Below are 19,168 nucleotides of genomic sequence, written 5' to 3' on the forward strand. Positions count from 1 at the left end.
ACGCCTGACTGTCAGCCTAATTCGGAAGTGTCTCTTCAGCTCAGGGAACGGAGCCCCGGTCTGCCCGGCGGCACTGAGTGGCAGGAGCCCACGTGGCCACTCGCAGAGCTGGCCTGCAGCTGTGCCCGCCCAGCGTGTGCTTCCAGGCAGCTGTTCCGTGTGTGGAATCATCACTTATTTTCTCTGCCTTTTTCATCCTTAGCCAGCTTCCTTTTCCAAGCTGTACTTAAAGGGGAGCTAGAAGGAAGCTGTCATTGTCAGGCCTGCAGGAGGGACCCTAAGCTGTGCCCCAGAGAGGAATAACCCTCCGAGCACTTCACACCCAACAGCAGCAAGCTGCACCCTGTGACCGCGTGGGTCCTGCGCCAGTCCCAGCAGCACATCAGAGAGCTGAGCTCCGTTGCCATGATCGCCCCAGGCCTGGTGCTCACGGCGTTCCGTTGAACCCCAAGGACATCACACATGCCCCTGTAAAGATCTGACAGGAAATTAAAAGGAAAAATAGTCACTGAAGACTCATGTGGTCTTTAACGCTTTTTATTGGAATTTATTTTCCAAATGAGCCTCCCCTACTTCACAGGGCGGCTATTGGGAAAGTTCCGCTAAAGCTTTCTGAAAAGGTTCGTTGAGTGAACCCCCCAGAGGTGTGGGGTTTAGTCTCTCTCGGTGCCTTCGTGGGCAGGAACCACCGCTTGCTGCACATTCTCCTGAGGAGGTTCCAGTTAGATCATGACAGTCTCCGTGGCGAGGGAACAGGATAAAAGCCCATGTTGGTTACAGATGCCGAAATGAAAATCCCGGCTTCAGAGTTATTACCCTTTAAAAAAATAAGAGTCCATTCTGGCGTCATGTGTGTGTGTGTTTTTTTTAATAAACATTTTAATTCACTTTTAATGCCAAACAGGCAACTTACCTTTATTTCAGGGAGCTCAGATTTTAGGAAGCCGGTACAAAAGATGAGAAAGGCGTTTCATTACTGAGGGGCGAAGGCGAGGTAAAACAATGGAATAGTGTGTAGTCAGGATAAGTCCAGAGAGAGATACAATTCTAATTTAAGTGGCCAAAGGCAACTAAACAGGCTTTTAAAACTGGGCAAGGACAAGAAAAATAAGGGAAAAACAGGAAGAGAAGGGCCCTCGCAGAAGAAGAAAGCACAGTGTTAGCAGGCGACGAGGCCCCCCGGCTCCTGTTTTCCTGGCAAAGAGAACATTTCCCACGTCAGAGAGGACAGAACAAGAGATTTCAGGAGGAACTCACACTGAAGAAAAATGAGGACAGAGCCAGGACCCCTTCCCTAAGTGTCTGGACAAACACTTCCTGAGCGTCATCCCCGAGGCACAGCCGGGATCTGTGAGATGCCAGAGAGAAAGACTTGGATTTTTTTTTAACTTTTCAAAATGGGATTTAGAGGTAGAATTTCGAGGTGGGAAGTGGCTTACTCAGCTCTGCCAGCTGGTTCATTTACAACCTGCGTGACCCAGGTGAGTCACCCTGAGTATGACAGAGCAGCTGCAAGTAGGAAACAGCCCATTCTCCTCCCTTCCAATCCTCCTCCCGCCTCCCCCATCCCCAACGAAAACCAGGTCAGCCCTGGTTAAACGGAACCGCGCCTCATCAGTTCTTCCCTGTGACATCTTTGTGGAATATTTGCTTTTGGCCGCAGCTTGTTTGCCATGCGCATCCATCTGTTGACTGTGTACCCAAGCGATGCCCTTCTGTGTGCTCTGGCTGACCCAGCGGCGGAGCAGAAGGCATGGGAAGTGGTGGCTAACTGGCCCTCTAATCCGACATTTGAGTTTGTTTCCTTTTGCGTGTTTGGATAAGTGGGTGTGTTTGGGGGTCTTGGCTCAGGTTATTTTCATTATTGCCCCAAAGGGTGCAATTTGAAATGGCCAGTGAGATTTAAAACAAACAAACAAACAAAAACAAAAAACAACCTTCCGGCTAGTTTGATGGTAAAAATATGTCATAAAGCTTTATGATAATCAAATAAAAATATCAGATTGCTTATTAATCACTTTAGATTACTGTAGTGAATAAAGGAATAAATAAGTTAATAAAAAGACAGCAAACTTAAAGCCCTAAATGTATACTATCCATACTTTTCTGGGAATATATGACCTGATGATATGTATAAATGCATATAGTATACAGGGGTGGGCAAAAGTAGGTTTACATAATACAAATAAATAACACAACAATTAGTAAATAAGAATTGAAGAATAAACTCCTTTCATATACTCACAGCTGTAAGGCTACTTCCTCCCACCCCTGTACATACATTTATACATCCATCTCCATAGGCACGTGCAGTGGGGCCTTGACTTACGAGTGTCCCAACTAACGAGTTTTTCGAGATACGAGCCGTCCCTCGGCCGATTTTTTGCTTTGAATTGTGAGCTAAAATTCTGGTTACGAGCCAGCTTCAGATACCCCACCGTTAGTTGGTGCAGCGAACGTCACAGTGAACGCCACAGCATCAGCCCAGCATCACGTGTCTCACTCGTTCACTTTTTGATTTGACATACGAGTAATTTGAGTTACGAGCTCTGTCCACGGAACGAATTAAACTCGTAAGTCAAGGCCCCACTGTACTTGATAGTCTGTTGTCCCTCAGCATGTTGTCACAACAAGTCTCAGTTATTTAGTTGCATCCTGGGCTGCTTTAACTAAATTGGCCTCTAAAATCTTGGGGGTTGGGGGAATAAATGGTATTTCTGGGACACCAGCAGAGCAGCCATCCCAGGTCCCGTCTCACAGGTACTCCCACGTCTCACAGGTACTCCCACGTCTCACAGGTACTCCCACGTCTCACAGGTACTCCCACGCTCCAGAGACTGGAACCCTCTCTGCCTGTTCTTCTCTCATTCGTGTCACAACCTAAAAGGTGACTCCTTGCTCCCAAAGACAGCTGAGCCTCAGGAACCGACACGAGGCTGTGTCTCCACCACCGTCTTTGGTTGAATCGCAGGCAACCAAGTGGCCCAGAACCTCAGCCCTCATTGAGCCGATGGGCACCTGAGTCGCCACTCTGAGCCGAGCCACTGCCCGCAGGCCTCCGTGGGAGGAGCTCGGCCAAGTGGTCTTCTCACGTCAAGCATCGAGCTCTTGTCTCCATAGTCTCGGACGTGCCTGATGCCATTAATTCACGCTTTTCACCAAAACCCTTCCCTCAGGATGTCCATTCATTTTAGTGTCTGTTGTCAGGGGTGACCATCACCTGGTCCTACTTGTGAGCTACTCTCCCAGAGCATGAGATGCTATGACAGCAGGGGCTATACCCAGTCGCTTAGAGGAAGACCATGTCCCACATGACCCAACATTTAGAATTAGAGCCGACCCCGTCCGATTCCTGTTTGTCACTGATTTCTCTCTCCAACAGCCGGCTGCCCCGACTCCTTGATCAAAGAGCTCCATCACTTCAGGGTCCTCGGGGAAGAGCAGGTGAGTGAGCATCGCCGAGGCCCCACACCGTGTCGCAAAGACTCCCTAACGAGGCGGCCTGGGCTCCCCCAGGGGGCGGAGTATCTCCTGACCCCAGTTGCCCGAAATGGGGGGAAGTGCCCTGGGGATCTGTGTGAGGACACTCCTCCCCTGTCCCACCCACCAGGCCAGACAGGTCATTGATTGGCACACCTGCTGTCCACCAGAGCACTTCGTCTCCACACCAACAGAGAGCACGGAGGGGGACTGGCAGATAAGCAAGCCAATCAGCGGGCGGCGGCTGTGTCTGAGGGACCGGGCGTCACAGACAGCCTGGCCCGTGTCTGCAGGTGGAGGGGCCGGCTCTTCCCATGAGCGTGTGTGCTTCCTGAGTGTTGTCCACTTCCACTGCCGCCACTTCCTCTGCGGCTGTGGCTGCGTGACGCATACACAGCATGTCCCACTTAAGGCCGATTCTCTGACTTCCGTGTGCTCAGTGAGAGGCGTCTGATTTAGAGAGAGAGAAAGAGAAAGAGAGAGAGAGAGAGAGAAATGTTAATGTGAGAGAGACACATCTATTGGCTGCCTCCCACATGCTCCCTGACCGGGATCAGGGATCGAACCTGCAACCCAGGCACATGCCCTTGACTGGGAATCCAACTCTCGCCCGTCCTGTGCACAAGCCGATCCTCTAACCACTGAACCACACCGGCCAGGGCTGTGTGTGCTTTTTCATCATCCAAAATCACCAGACCCATCAGTTACAGTATTTCTCTTCCTGTAGAAAAGGAACCGAGTGTGCCACAACCAGAACGAGTGTGGTAGAGGCATCTCCGAGCAGTTCTGTAGCTAACGCACAGGGAGGCCGTGGGCGCACACGCCCGCCGGTACCCGAGACCCCCAGGGAGGAGGTGCAGGGATCCCTAAGGCGCTGGCGGACTTCGTCCCTGGCTTAGCGACTTCCTGGCGGAAAGCGGTGGTCGCAGCAGAAAAATATGCTTCACTAAATTAAATAATCTGCCATCAAATCGGAAAATAGCCAATTACGGGAGAACAATCTGTTTAAAATAGAAAAGTAATGTTGCAGGTGACACCATCCCGCATCGTGCTGGTATTGAGTCCCTCGGCATTGATAGTTGAGGGGCACTCAGAGTTCCTCCTTCATGGACAGCGTTCCTCCGCTCCCCCTGCGGCCATGTGCACCCGCTACGGGCGGACAGCGAGCTGCGTTCAGGACACAGACATGGGAATGGAGGGCGTGCGAAGGGTGCGCAGGGCGGTCTGAGGGGCTGGCCCACCTGACCCTCACTCGGCAGCTTCTCGCAGACAGCCCGCAGCACAAGCAGCCACCTCCTCCCCTGTTGCCCGGCACACTCCCTGCCCTTCTCGGCATGTTGGGTGCACTCGGGGCAAGATTTAGTAAAGGGTCCCTGGGGAGGTCAGGACGTGATCGCCAGCATGAAATCTCCCGATTATATAAACGCTTCCTCACTCCGCACTTGAAATATCTCATGTCATCCCTGATCATTGCATAGCTCGTGACATGTAGCAGACCTTTGCCCAGGAATCCACACGCTCCAGTTTGCTCACCTAAGCAACCTCGACCTCCTAGCCCCTCATTAACGCTGACTCCCCCTCCTGTCTCCCCACGGCTCCCTCTGCTCCAGCGCGGCCTGCTCACCGCCCCTCAGAGGACCAGGCAGGGCCTCGGCCTTTGTGCCGTGATGCCCTTCCCCAGGGGCCGCGTGGCTTTTCTCATCTCCCAGCCTCGGTGGTGCTTGCTGGTCTGTGCGTGTCCTCATTCCCCGCTCACTCTACACTGCGATCCGTCTGCCGGGACTCACTCTCCTCTGTGTTTATTCTCCTTCCCACGCATCTCCATCGGAGCCCTTGCCCTTTAATCTCAGCATTCATTGTCCGTCCGGTGGACCAGCAGGGGCATCTGTCCTGCTCGCTGCTGAGTCCCCAGCGCCACGGTCCTGCCCGGCCCAAGGCAGCTTCCCTCAACGCCGCCTAAACCCGTTCCTAGCTGAGCACACGCATGGGGCTTGCTCCCCGTGTGCGGAGACCGCGATCCGACGTGCGAGGACAGCACGTTAGAGCTGCCGCCGGGGAGGCCTGGCCTGGGCGCTGGGGTCAGGGCGTTGCTCTGCCGTCTGGGGCCGCCCCGGGGCCTGAGCCACGCAGCCGCCCAGGAGGTCGGGTCGGGGCGGGGCCGAGGAAGGGACCCCTGTGCTCTCCGGGCCTGTGTGCACCGCGGCCCCAACGCCCAGAGGACCCCTGGAGGAGGCGGAGCTGCCCCTCTCTCGGGGGAGGCTGGGTGTGTGGTGAGTGCCATGGTGCCGGCGTGTCTGCCAGAACGTGTATAAACTACCACCATCGCATGGAGTCAGTGGGAGCAGTGTTTACAGATAAACAAACTGTGCAACATGCTTCTGAGGACACGTTTCCAGAAGCACCGAGAGCAAGCCCCTCACCTGCTGTGCCAGGGGTGGCTGGGGGCCAGGCAGCGGCCGCACCATCGGCCTCTGCGTTTCTCACTGAGACGGGCAGCGCGGGTCCATCACATGGCCTCAGCACCTCACTATGTGTGTGTGTGTCTGTGTGTGTGTGTCTGTGTGTGTGTCTGTGTGAAGTTGGGGGAGTGTCCTCAGCACCTCACTGTGTGTGTGTGTCTGTGTGTCTGTGTGTGTGTGTGTGTGTGTCTGAGTGTGTGTGAAGTTGAGGGAGTATCCTTAGCACCTCACTGTGTATGTGTGTGTGTGTGTGTGTGTGTGTGAAGTTGGGAGACAGTCCTCAGCACCTCACTGTGTGTGTCTGTGTCTGTGTGTCTGTGTGTGTGTCTGTGTGTGTGTGTCTGTATGTCTGTGTCTGTGTGTGTCTGTGTGTGTGTCTGTGTGTGTGTCTGTATGTCTGTGTCTGTGTGTGTCTGTGTGTGTCTGTGTGTGTGTCTGTGTGTGTGTCTGTGTCTGTGTGTGTGTGTCTGTGTGTGTCTCTGTGTGTGTCTGTGTGTGTCTGTGTGTGTGTCTGTGTGTGTGTCTCTGTGTGTGTGCATCTGTGTGAAGTTGGGGGAGTGTCCTCAGCACCTCACTGTGTGTGTGTGTGTGTGTGTGTGTCTGTGTCTGTGTCTGTGTGTGTGTCTGTGTGAAGTTGGGGGAGTGTCCTCAGCACCTCACTGTGTGTGTCTGTGTGTGTGTGTCTGTGTCTGTGTGTGTGTCTGTGTGTGTCTGTATGTCTGTGTCTGTGTGTGTCTGTGTGTGTGTCTGTGTGTGTCTGTATGTCTGTGTCTATGTGTGTCTGTGTGTGTGTCTGTGTGTGTGTCTGTGTGTGTGTGTGCGTCTGTGTGAAGTTGGGGGAGTGTCCTCAGCACCTCACTGTGTGTGTGTGTGTGTGTGTGTCTGTGTCTGTGTCTGTGTGTGTGTCTGTGTGAAGTTGGGGGAGTGTCCTCAGCACCTCACTGTGTGTGTGTCTGTGTGTGTGTCTGTGTCTGTGTGTGTCTGTGTGTGTGTGTCTGTGTCTATGTGTGTCTGTGTGTGTGTCTGTGTGTCTGTGTGTGTCTGTGTGTGTGTGTCTGTGTGTGTCTGTGTGTCTCTGTGTGTGTGTCTGTGTGTGTGTGTGTGTGTGTGTGTGCGTCTGTGTGAAGTTGGGGGAGTGTCCTCAGCACCTCACTGTGTGTGTGTCTGTGTGTGTGTGTGTGTGTGTGTGAGTCTATGTGTGTGTGAAGTTGGGAGACGGTCCTCAGCACCCCACTGTCCGGTTCTGTCTCTGCAGTACGGCCGCTACCAGCACTACGGCGCGGAGGAGTGCGTGCTGCGCATGGGCGGCGTGCTGTGCCCTCGCCCCGGCTGCGGCGCCGGGCTGCTCCCCGAGCCCGGGCAGAGGAGGGTCACCTGCGAGGCCGGCGGCCTGGGCTGCGGGGTGAGTACCGCGGCCCCCGTGTCGCTTTTTCCGTGTTGGCTGCTTCGGCAACTGGCTGGGTTACCTGTGTGCTTTGTCTCATTTCTCATTTGGACTCACACATCTAACAAAAAGATTTTAAAATTCTTATATAGGATCACAGAGGTGATAGATAGATGATGGATAGTTAGATGACAGATGATAAAATGATAGATAGTTGATAGATAGATAGATAGACAAGTAGATGATAAAATTATAGACAAATAGATAATAAGATGATAGACAAATGGATGATAAAATGATAGATAGACAAATAGATGATAAAAGATAGACAAATAGATGATAAAATGATAAACAAATAGATGATAAAAAGATAGATAGATGATAGATAGACAAATGGATGGTAAAATGATAGATAATAGACAAATAGATGATAAAAAGATAGATGATAGATAGACAAATGGATGGTAAAATGATAGATAGATAGACAAATAGATGATAAAATGGTAGACAAATAGATGATAAAATGATAGATAGGTAGGTAGATAGATGATAGATAAGCAAATAGATGATAAAATGATAGATAGACAAATAGATGATAAAATGATAGATAGGGGATAGATAGATAGATAGATAGAGATTTATTTCTTGGAGGGGAGGGAGGTGTCCACTTTCATTGGTCTCACCGTGTTTATTCTAAGCCAGTGGTTCTCAACCTTCTGGCCCTTTAAATACAGTTCCCCATGTTGTGACCCAACCATAAAATTATTTTCGTTGCTACTTCATAACTGTCATGTTGCTACTGTTATGAATCGTCATGTAAATATCTGATACGCAGGGTGGTCTTAGGCGACCGCTGTGAAAGGGTCCTTCAACCACCAAAGGGGCCGCGACCCACAGGTTGAGAACCGCCGTTCTAAGCCGTGGGAACCGCTAGCTGAGTCATAAACTTGTCCACTGATTCAGAGCGAAAGTGGCTGGTTTCCTCTGAGCAGCTGTCGGAGAGGCGGTGCGGGCAGAGTCCCCGTCCGCGGGGTCTGCGCAAAGCTGCCGGCCTGGTATCTCAAGAAGCAAAAGGAAGGTTCATGTGGGAAACGTGAAATGCTGTCGCGTCATAAAGATCATTCCCGGGGGCGGTGAGCAGAGGGAACCGTGCTCCCGGGAAAGCCGAGCAGCGTGGGGACATTTGTGCGGAGAGCTCCGGCCCCCGGGCCTCGGCGCCTGGCTGGTCTGGCCGGGCTGACGGCGGGGGGAGGCAGGCGATGCGGGGGCCACTACGTTATAAACTGACATGGCCAGTGCCCAGCGCCCGACAGGGAACGCACAGGCGGAAGGGAGGGGCGGGCTGCTTACAAACGCGCTGCAGGTGGAGGGAAACGTTCGTTCGCTCTGAGCGGCCGCTTCACCAGGGCTCTGGGAGGGAGGGTGGTGGCCGGGGCACAGCCCACCCGACTGGCTGAGCACGGAGGCACCTGCAGGTAAGTCGGCACCTGTCACCCATAAAGCTCCTGCCTGTCATGGGGTGCACGTTGGAAAAGAACGAGGGACCATATGCCTGAGCAGAAAGGGCGCCCTGGCTTCGTGAGTGCACGGCGCCAGCATGCTCCTCAGGCAGCGGGGCCCGCCTCACAGATCACAGGAAGCAAACCGCCCGTCCCGCCTCAGTCGCCGTCGCTGGCCCTGAGATCGGCGCCCCTGCGTGTGCCGGCAGGGGGCTCCCGGGATTGGAATACTGCGAATATTTCCTTCCAGAATCAGTTCCCGTCGTTCTTCACCAATGGCCACATTGCGTGCTGCGTCCTGCTAACTGCCCGTGCTTGTTGCATTCTCTCACGCTGGATTGTAAGACCTTCGCTTCGCCCTGGCCCGTGTGGCTCGGCTGGTTGGGGCGTTCGTGGGCACGGAAGGTTCTGTTCCCGGTCAGGGCACGTGCCCGGGGTGCAGGCGCCATCCCCAGTGGGGGGCGTGCAGGAGGCAGCCGATCCATGATTCTCTCTCATCATTGATGTTTCTCTCTCCTCTCCCTTCCTCTCTGAAATCAATAAAAACATTTTTTTTAAGAAGATTGGGTTGGATGTCTTTAAGTTCAAATCCTGACTCCACCCACTGCTAGCGGTCTTCATTTTTGTGCCTCCGCTCCCTCATCTTTAAAATAGGGACTATGATAGTAACACGGTATAGGACTGTAATGAATATTAAATGACATGGTAGATACAAAATGCTTAGGACAGTGTCTGGCATTAAGTGTATATCTCCATAATCAAAAACTTAATATTTATCAAAAGCTCCCCTAAAATATTTATCAAAAGCTTCCCACATTCAAGGAAATTTACTTCCAGGACATTCGCTTGAGCCTTTGGAACATACCCCTGATCAAGCCAGACCTGCAGCAGGGAATGCGGCGCCGAGGCCTCGCTGTTTGAGAACTGCTTTTCCTACCTGGTGCTCTGGCGTAAGGCCCCTGGCTGTGCTGTGGCCGTTTTTTTCTGATCTGATGCGTGTGGTTCAGGCCGTCCCTCGGGACTCGTCTGGGGGGAGCCCTGTGGCTAGTCAGGCTGACCTTAGCCTCCGGGCACCTCTGCCCGTCCTGCAGAAAGCTGTCCCGAGGACACTGTGTGGGAGCCCGGAGGCGTCCCTCTGGACCTCGCTGTTGGGCCCCCCGCCGCGCTGCGGGCTCTCCGAGGCGTGCGCTGGGCCATGGAAATGCACCTGGAAGCTCATTTCCCACCCTCCTCCCTCCTCGTTCTCCCCCCTTTCTGACACGCGCCGTCTGCTGTGGTGGGACATCTGTCAGCTGCCCGGCCCTCCTGGACTGAGGATGGTCAGGGAAGCCAGTGCACTGAGGAGCCGTGGTCGGTTCACGTAGTTCATGTCGCTTCCGCAGCAGAGCCGGTCCCAGTAGGTAGAAGCTGGAGAAGTGACTCTGCTCATGTTTGCTCTGAGGCCAGGGACAACCCTGTAAAATGGGCTGCAGGGGGGTGGGGGGGGGGGAGTGGGCCTCATCCTCTACAGTGTCCACGGAATCCAGGGGCACAGCCGAGGAGGAACCACAGTCCTGCCGTGGGAGCACCCAGCCCCGTCAGCTTCGGCGGCTCTCAGCTGGGATGCACGGCTTTCCCGTAAGACCCCTGCCCGTCCCCTGGGCCTAGTTTTTCCTCCACTATCAACTGACCCAGAACGCACAACGCTTGGGGGCACAAAGGGGGACCTGTGTAACACTCTCAGCAAGAGAGATTTCTTTAAGCACAACTCCTATCACGCGGTCTCCGAAAAACAGTTGACACAAAAGTGCACCTCACACGCCAAGAGGCTCAGAACCAAACTCCCTCCCATCCGTGGAGTTTAAATATGAAGCCTTAGAGAGGGGTCCGAGAGGCCCACAGACACATCCTCCGTGTGAGGCGCGCTGTGCGTGAGCTTCGGGCCTGGGAGGTTTTATTCTGCTCGTGGTCAGGCCCACCTCGCCCCTGGAGGGCCCCGCGCATCCAGGGCGGCTGGTGTCTCTAGTTTTCGTCCCAAGAGGCAGCCGTCAGCACTGTGATCGTCTCCGGCTTCTTTGACGTAGGTGCTCAGGTGTGTATTTGCGAGCCTCTTACTCGGGCGTCTGGGCCTGTCCAGTGGCGGTCAGAGGGCCTGGTGCTGTGCCCTCTGTCGCTAGGCTTACCTGTCCCCGGAGCAGGTGTACTCGCTCATCAGTGAGGGCGGATTTCTATGGAAAAGACAATGCCAGCCCCTCTAGGAGAGATCTGGTAGGCGGGGGCGTGCAGCAAACTTACCGCCATCACGAAGGATTATTCCAGACCAGCGCCGCCTCCCAAGCAGGATTGGTGGGAGCTGGCATGTCACACTTGTTTCCTGTCTTTATATTTCTGTCCTCGGTGCTTACATTCCGGTCGTTATTAAATTCATGTGGTGGGGGTTCATCATTCACTGAATGAATGAATGAATGAATGAATGTTACGCAGATGTAATATGAAGGCGCTATCACCTTCATTTTCAAATATTAATGGTCATTTATCCAATCTTACAATTGCTTACCTTGCCTCAACAAGAACCTCTTCAGAAAATATTAAACTCCTTCATATACTTATACAACACTAGAGGCCTGGTGCACGAGATTCATGCACTGGGGTGGGGGTGGGGGGGTCCCGTCCGTCAGCAAGGCCTGCACCCTCTCACCGGCAGTCAGACATCCCTCTCGCAGTCCGGGGCTCTCATAGTCTGGGACCCCTTGCTCTTTACTGCCCATCTGCAGCAGAGGCAGGAAAGGCTCCTGCCACTGCCGCTGCTCTCGTCAGCCATGAGCCCAGCTTCTGGCTGAGCAGCACACCCCCTGTGGGAGCACACTGACCACCAGGGGGCAGCTCCTGCGTTGAGCGTCTGCCCCCTGGTGGTCAGCGCGCGTCATAGCGATTGGTCGTTCTGTTGTTCGGTTGATTTGCATATTAGGCTTTTATTATATAGGATGCAGGGTTTTATTTGCACACAAAACACATAATTCAGAATACCAAAGTATGTAAGTTCAGAGACCCACAAAAATTTATTAGGAACTGAGGGTACAGTAAAAGTTAGGGCTTATATGCCCCGCAGGAGGCCACGTGGCCAGATCAAGGACTTCGTCATTCTGACACATAAAGTGTGTCCGTCTCAGCAGTGAGGCTTTCGCTCTGACACAACCCAGAACATTCTCACAGCAACACACAGAACTCAGTGGAGAATATTCTCGGGGGTCAAATCGCCTGACCTCACCCTCTGCCAACCTCTGATCGTACTGTTACTGCTGCTCATAAAAACGTTAATTGATTTCCTGCGGAGTTGGCATTATGCATTCTTCTTCTCTCTGGGTTATTGCCATTTGTCAGAACTGTCTCAGTAACTTTACGACTTCAAAGTAAAATGTTGATGCATTTAATACTGGAAAATGGCAGGCAAATATGGAATACATTATAGTCACTCACCCGGGAACACAGAAAGCTACGGCAACCCAACCTTGTGAATGTTCTGCAAATAACGCATCTTTATCTTAGGTGGCGTTGTGTGGGGATATTGTATGTCTGGGTGGTCATTTATAAAATAATACCAGTAATTGGATGAAGAGTTTCCTGTTTCGAATGAGAAATCCAGGGACAAAATTTAACAACTGCAAAAAAAAAAAAAAAAAAAAAAAAAAAACCCACCATTTACATAAAAACCAAAGATTTTTTAAAATCTCATTACTGGCCGTTAGTTAAGGAAATAAAGTAGAATTTCTCAAGGCCTTTGGCGGGCACTCCCTCCTTTAAGGAGCATCCTGAGCTGTTCCCTGGCGGTTTCCCCGGAGCCAGTGCGGCGGGGCCTGGGGCTGCCCACACACACAGGCCTCTGACCAGGTGTGCGTGTCATTGTCTCCCCTGAAGACAGTCGCAGAGTTTGCAGACCCTACAGCTACCGAGGCCCCATCACCCCGGACCTAGACCTGCTGTGTGCGAGGACATTGTGTCGAAAACGGTGATTCTGAGCCACTCAGAGCCGTGGCATTAAGACGGCATGGCTTTTAGTCCAGTGAGTCCATTTCAGCCCGAACGTAGGAAAGGGGTCGATGAAGACAAATGGAGATACTAGCCTCTCACTCAGACACTGCTAGTTACTGAGTGAAAGCTTAACCAATAGATGGCAGCCGGGCGCTCAGCAAAGAAAGCAGGCAGATGGTCACCGTGAGAAATAAAAGGGAAAACAGAGTGGTTGCACTTCCTATTCGTTAAAGATATTTTAATTTTATAAATATGCATGATTTAATTCAGTTACGTGAAGTATTTTAAAAACTATATGGACTTCTCCCTTTTGTTGAAATGACTAGAGATTAAAATCTGGACTCCGGTGAGCCAGAGATCTCCTATGCATGTAAGCATAACCCCGGTGAAGGCCTGGGGGGCTAGTGGGTCACTGGGGGGAAGGGGTACATATAATACTTCCGACAATAAAGATGTTTTTAAAATGTAGACTCCAAACTCGGGTGGTTTATATTGTGATGTTTTCCGAGAGACGCGGGGGGGGGGGGGGGGGGGCGGGGGGGGGGTTCCGTTGTGAGTCATGTGGTTGCGAGCGGTGACCGCGCCTGTCCGTCACAGAAGGTGGGGCCACGGCTTGTTGACGCACTGCCTTTTGATGTGCAAGATGCTGTCTGCCAAAAGCATTTCTCAAAGAAAGTTAATGTTATGAAATTTCAAAAATATAGGCCTTCGTTGTTGATTTGACATGTGTCCAAAGCCCTGTTTCAGCTCGGAGATCGGCTCGCGTGCAGTTGGAAAGAAGTCTTGCTAGACTTCCTTCCCTGGGAGACAGCGTGAGGCGCAAAGACAGAAAGCTTTTATTTGTCTTCATTAGAGCAGCTGTTCGCGGAAGTGCACGCTGTGCCTGCCTCCCTCCGAGAAGCGTGCAGCCGCCGGCAGATGTCCCTAGAAAGTGTCCTGGGGATTAAAACAGAAAAACACGTGTTCTCACAACACAGACCACTGTCCACGCCACTAGGCTTTCGCTGCTTTTAGTCAAAATACAGGGAACTGCGAAACAGTTATGCAATTTTAAAGGGGTGAGCGACAGCCTTAGCTGGTTGGCTCAGCGGATGGAGCGTCGGCCCTCGGGCGGAAGGGTCCCGGGTTTGATTCCGGTCAAGGGCACACAGGGAGGCAACCAATCGATTTGTCTCTCTCACATTGATGTTTCTCTCTGTCTCTCCCCCTCCCTCCCACTCTCTAAAAACCAATGAAAAAATACCCGCGGGTGAGGATGAACACTCACAAGGAAGTGGTAAGCAGCACCCTTGGGACAATGTGTCGGAAATCAGTTTTGTGGCAAATTGAGCGGGGAGCCTGCCCCGGCCTGCACGCTGGAGGAGAGCGCGAGACATGCAGCTGACAGCCTCTGCGGGGGAAGGGGGGGGGGGGGGGAGACTCCTCTCCGTGCGTCGATTCTCATCCGGGCCACCACGCTCCCTCCAACACGGTAGCCACACGCCACAGTGGGAGGCGCGCGGGAGGCAGCCAGTCAGTGATTCTCATCATTGATGTTCCTATCTCTCCCTCTCCCTCTCCCTCTTATATATTTAAAAATATATAAATAAAATAGAAGCAAGGCAACCAGTCATTAAATGGGGTGGAATTTCAGACCATTTCAGACAGCGTTTCCTGGCGGTTGGCCGAGGGAGAAGGACGTAAGTGTCTCCTGGCAGAGGCCCAGGGCGTGGAGACAACCCACGCGCCGAGTCTGTCCCTGGAAGGAGCTGGGGTGCAGGTGGCCGCGTGGCGTCCTTTCGAGCACCGACTTGGCACAGAGCACATGCGGGTGTCACACCGATTTAGCTGAGGGACATGTTTAAGGAAATCGGGGGTGAAGTCTGCTAGGAAATCTAACTCATGTTCTTAAAATAAGCCCGGGGACACATGTCCCCCCAAAGCATCGCACCGCCGAGTGCAAAGAGGCAGATTTCCATTTTCGACTAATTTTTAAATAGTTTGAAGCAGCGATTTTCAACCTTTTTCATCTCGCGGCACATAAGCTAATTACTGAAAGTCTGCGGCACACCAAAAAATACACATTTTGTGGATCTGACCCAAAAAAAATAATAGGTATGATTTGGATTCACTCACACCCCACGGCTGTTACTGTGCTGGCTGCTGGCTTTTTACCCGACAGTCTCAGGGAGAAGGGGCGCGCCCCTGAATAAAGAGGAGGCGACCTCATTCCCGGTCAGGAGAGGCCCCTGCCTAAGCCGTCCTGCTGCTCCCGTGCCCCTGCCCGGGTGGTTTGGGGGGCCCGTCCTCTGTCCCTGGCTGCGCCGCTCGGGTAATCAGCGCGAAGCCGCCCCGTTGCTGGGCCGCGTGTTCTAGGAGTGTGCACTTCCTCTCTGTTTAATGGGACGGCACCGGGCCGTCTGCTCCTCCCGCCAGCGTCTCCTCCGGCGGCACTGCCTTGTCCCGAGTGCCCGAAGGAGCACATCACTACGACTTGGGGCAGGTGACAAGCAAAGAGCTGCTTGATTGACAAGGACTTGCTGGTGGCGGACAAAACGGCCTGCAGATGCATCCAGTGGTACTTTGTGTGCCTCCATGGCTGTGCCGGCAGGGACGCACGGCTCCTCCTTTCTCTCTGGCTAAATGAAGCGCGGTGCCCTCGGCTGCATTACTCAGACGTGAGTCCCACACGTGTGACCGCGGCCACGCAGCAGGGGCACAGCTAGAGGGGAGCTCGTTTCTCTCGTGAGAACCGCGAGCGGGAGGCGGCTCTGCCCTGAGAGGCCGTGGCCGCCTCCTCTTCGTGGCCCAGGAGGCTCAGTGCTGAGTCACATCTCAGCCAGGACGAGGGGGCAGGGACGAGGACCCCCCACGCCTGAGGGCCAGATGTGGGCGTGGCACATGCACCGCATCCGTATCCCTGGGAGACAAGTCAGTTACTTGGCCACGTGGCTGCTCCCAAGGCAGTAGGTGCCGTGTGTCCAGCTCAGTTAGTACCAAGGCGGGAAGGGCGAACGGATCGTGGGGCGAAGGTCAGGCTCGCCCACATCTGCTTCACGTCCTCCCTGAACCCCCCACTCAGATGCCACCCGCCTGCTCCCAGTCTCAGGTTTTTGTATTTTCAGGCACAAGAAATTTCTTCTGAGCAGAACGCTGCTGCTTCTTTATTTCTCACAGGACGGAGCGCCTGCTTGGTGGTCTTTTCTTTAAACAATCACTTCCTACACCCGAGAGCCTGAAAATTAGGCCTCCAACTCTCAGTAATGCCCATAAAGTCGCATCTGCCCCTCCCATCAAGGCGAGGCCACAGGACCCTTCTGCGTGTGCGGAGAGCTGGCCACACGCGGAGCACAGAGGTGCGATCCTAGAAGGTTTTCGAGCCCGACTGCAGTTTCCGCCGCCGACCTCTCTGTTCTAATTGCGCGCAAACGGCTGCTTAGCCGGGCAGAACCGCACGGGGCGAGGGAAGCCTGTGGAGCTGCAGATTGAATATGAGGTTCCACGTAGCACCTGGGGCTGTACCCGCCTCTGGCTCACGTTTCCAGCGGAGGCCTGGGGGTCCCAGCTTTTATCCGGCTGCAGGCTCTACAGCCGCGCCGTGTGCAGCCACTGAGCTATTTTCACCAGAAACCTCATGGGGTGTTTCATGTATCCTGCCTTATGCTTAACATGAGCCAGTGCTGGTCAGGGGAATCACTTACTCCACTGCATGCAGGAACTGTCCACTCTGTGTGGCCGGTGCTGGACATGTGTGCGCTCGGGGGTGACGGTCCCTGCAGCTCGAAGAACACGCAATCCCACAGGAAGACGAGACGCAGGCGGCACATGGCACGCGCAGGTGGCTGCCCAGAATCGGCCAAATCAGGAGCCACAGACACACAGCAGAGCGAAGGGCCTCCTTACAGCTCCCTTAGCACCTGGACCGGCGTCGTCTCAATACCTGCCGCACAGCTGGTGTACATTCCGGTCACCCCTGCATCGCGGGCCAGTGGGATGATCGGGGGCTTCACGAATGCTCGCTTCTTCTAAAGGGTAAGGGGCCCACCTTTGTCAATGGAAGGGGGTTTCCTGGGGGGACAGGAGGCCGTGCTACGTGCCCCCTGCACCCACCGCGGTGTGGCATTCCCACTCCACACGTCCGTGTCTTCCCCCCCAGGAGATGCCTGTACCCGGGAGCTGGCTGGCATTTGTCAGAAAACAAAAGGCCAGAACTAGAAAGCAGCCATGAGAGCAACATCCTGTCTCAGAATTGAATAGTTTGCTGAGTACAGTCCCCAGTGGGAGCCTGGAGGCTCAGGGTTGCGGGTGTTTTATGGTGAGGCCTGTCCACCTTTCCCCGGGCGGGTGGTGAGCCTCCGGGTGTGTGAAGTGCTGTGGGGCACAGAGATTTCCGGACTGACTCCGATCGGGAGAATTTATTCCAGCTTATTCCCAGCTCTAGGCACTAAATAGAGGAAAACGGTTTAAGGAGCATTTTTATGTTAAAGACCAGCAGCGGGACCTGGCTTGTGGCCTGAGCTGACCAGAGAGGGACCACCCAGTGCCAGGCCAGGGCCCCACGGGAAAAGCGAACGTAGCTCCCCGGGGTCACAAAAAGATGGGCGCGTTGGGGCGGGGCGGGGGGCAGGGGCTCCTGAGCAGCAGTGGCTTCGTCTACCTGGGATGACAGAGCCTACGTGAATGCGAGACAGACCCTCCTCACAGTAACCAAGGGCCCAGGGAGAGGAACGGCACCCCTCCCCTGAGGGCACAGCCCCCCCCCCCCCCGGCCCGTGCTGGGTGAGAGCAGCATCTCGTCCCGCCCAGAGCAGACGTAAAAGGCGATGCTTGCCGGCAAGTGGATGATAAAAGTTGCCCCCGTCCCACTCCTCGTGCAGACCAAGGCCACGGGACTGGCAGCCAATGGCATGTTGCTGTGCATTGAAAGGCACCCCTCCCCTGAGGGCACAGCCCCGCCCCCCGCCAGGTTGCGAGGGCCAGGGAGGGGGTGCCTCTGTCTCCAAGCCCATCTGGCCAATTCTTTGTGCCCAGATAAAGCCGCTGAGCATGGAGACCCTGCTCCGAGTCCATGGTTGGTGCTTACTAAGTGATTGTGAATGAATGAATGAATGAATGAATGAACGAGTGATGTAAAATCACCTCAGAGGGTTTCCCACCTGCTGGCAACTACTGCTGCCTTTATGTCTTATTTGAGATTTTAGCAGAATTTCTAGTGGCCAAAGGCAGGTGAGGAAGAGGGGTCCCCAGGACAAAAGGAGGAAGAGGAGGCAGGAGCAGCAGCAATAGGAGCGGCCATGGCGGAGTGTTAATATCTGAGTGTGTATTGAAGAGCATCTGTGCCTGTTGCTTTGCCTACACACTGCAAAGTGAGATGCCATCGTCCAATCCAAGTACAGCACTGAAGCAACCGAAATGATGCGTGTGTGTGCATGTGTACACGTGTATGTGTGTGTGCATGTGTGTGTGTCTGTGAATGTGCATGTGTACACGTGTGTGTGTGTATATATGTGTGTGACCATGTGCATGTGTGTGCATGTGTACACGTGTATGTGTGTGTGTGCGTGTGTGTGTGTCTCTGTGAATGTGCATGTGTACACGTGTGAGTGTGTGTGAGTATATATGTGTGTGACCATGTGCATGTGTGTGCGTGTGTGTGAGAGTGTGTGTGCGTGTGTGTGTGTCTCTGTGAATGTGCATGTGTACACGTGTGAGTGTGTGAGTGTACATGTGTGTGACAGTGTGCGTGTGTGAGAGAGAGAGAGAGAGAGAGTGTGTGTGTGTGTGTGTGTGTGTGTGTAGGTGATCATTTCATTACAGTCACTTGGGGCTTAGGAGTCACACAGCCCGAAGTGGTGTGAGAAGACGGCTTTGGGTGACGGGAAACCCACCTCCCGATAACCTTCTGTCCTATCCATAGGGCCATCCGCACAATTAGGTTAGCATTTTGGGTTCACACGTTGATAACAACACTAGGACAGCGAGTTGCTTCCAGAATTACTGTAAATGATACTGTGTTGATTTTATCTGATGGCTCCTCTCGGCCACGAGAATCGCGGAGCCCGTCTGGCCAGTTAACACGGAACCTCAGGTGCGACGCGTTGAGCGCAGCGATTTCCTGACGTGCTGACACGTAGGGCCCAGAAACACCGAGTCAGGCAGTGCCCTGGCCTCTGCCCGGGTGCTAGTTTCAGGGTCTGGGGATCAAGCCCCCTCCCGCCTCTTGGAGTCTACACTCAGCTCCCCCGTGTTTGCTTTGTCGTGGCTTTCCCTTCGCGGGTTTTAATAAAGCCTCTCCCGTTCCCTCTGGTTGGGACAGAATGGTGGTGCTCTCACACTGCTCCCTGCCTGCAGCATCCATT

General features: G+C 53.7%; 1 protein-coding gene across 3 annotated transcripts in view; it reads left to right on the forward strand.

The window, feature by feature from the left end:
• PRKN (parkin RBR E3 ubiquitin protein ligase) overlaps positions 1 to 19,168 on the forward strand; it is a 515,476-nt gene that overhangs the window by 435,220 nt on the left and 61,088 nt on the right. For all 3 annotated transcript variants that reach the window (XM_070417373.1, XM_070417375.1, XM_070417374.1), the window contains 2 exons: positions 3,383 to 3,444; positions 7,195 to 7,341. In XM_070417373.1, the coding sequence (XP_070273474.1) occupies positions 3,383 to 3,444; positions 7,195 to 7,341 (209 nt within the window). The remainder of the gene's footprint in view (positions 1 to 3,382; positions 3,445 to 7,194; positions 7,342 to 19,168) is intronic.

This window comes from Myotis yumanensis, unplaced genomic scaffold (assembly GCF_028538775.1).
Source record: "Myotis yumanensis isolate MYYU_CA2020_CCGP unplaced genomic scaffold, mMyoYum1.0.hap1 SCAF_6, whole genome shotgun sequence".
In the NCBI taxonomy this organism is placed as follows: Eukaryota; Metazoa; Chordata; class Mammalia; order Chiroptera; family Vespertilionidae; genus Myotis; species Myotis yumanensis.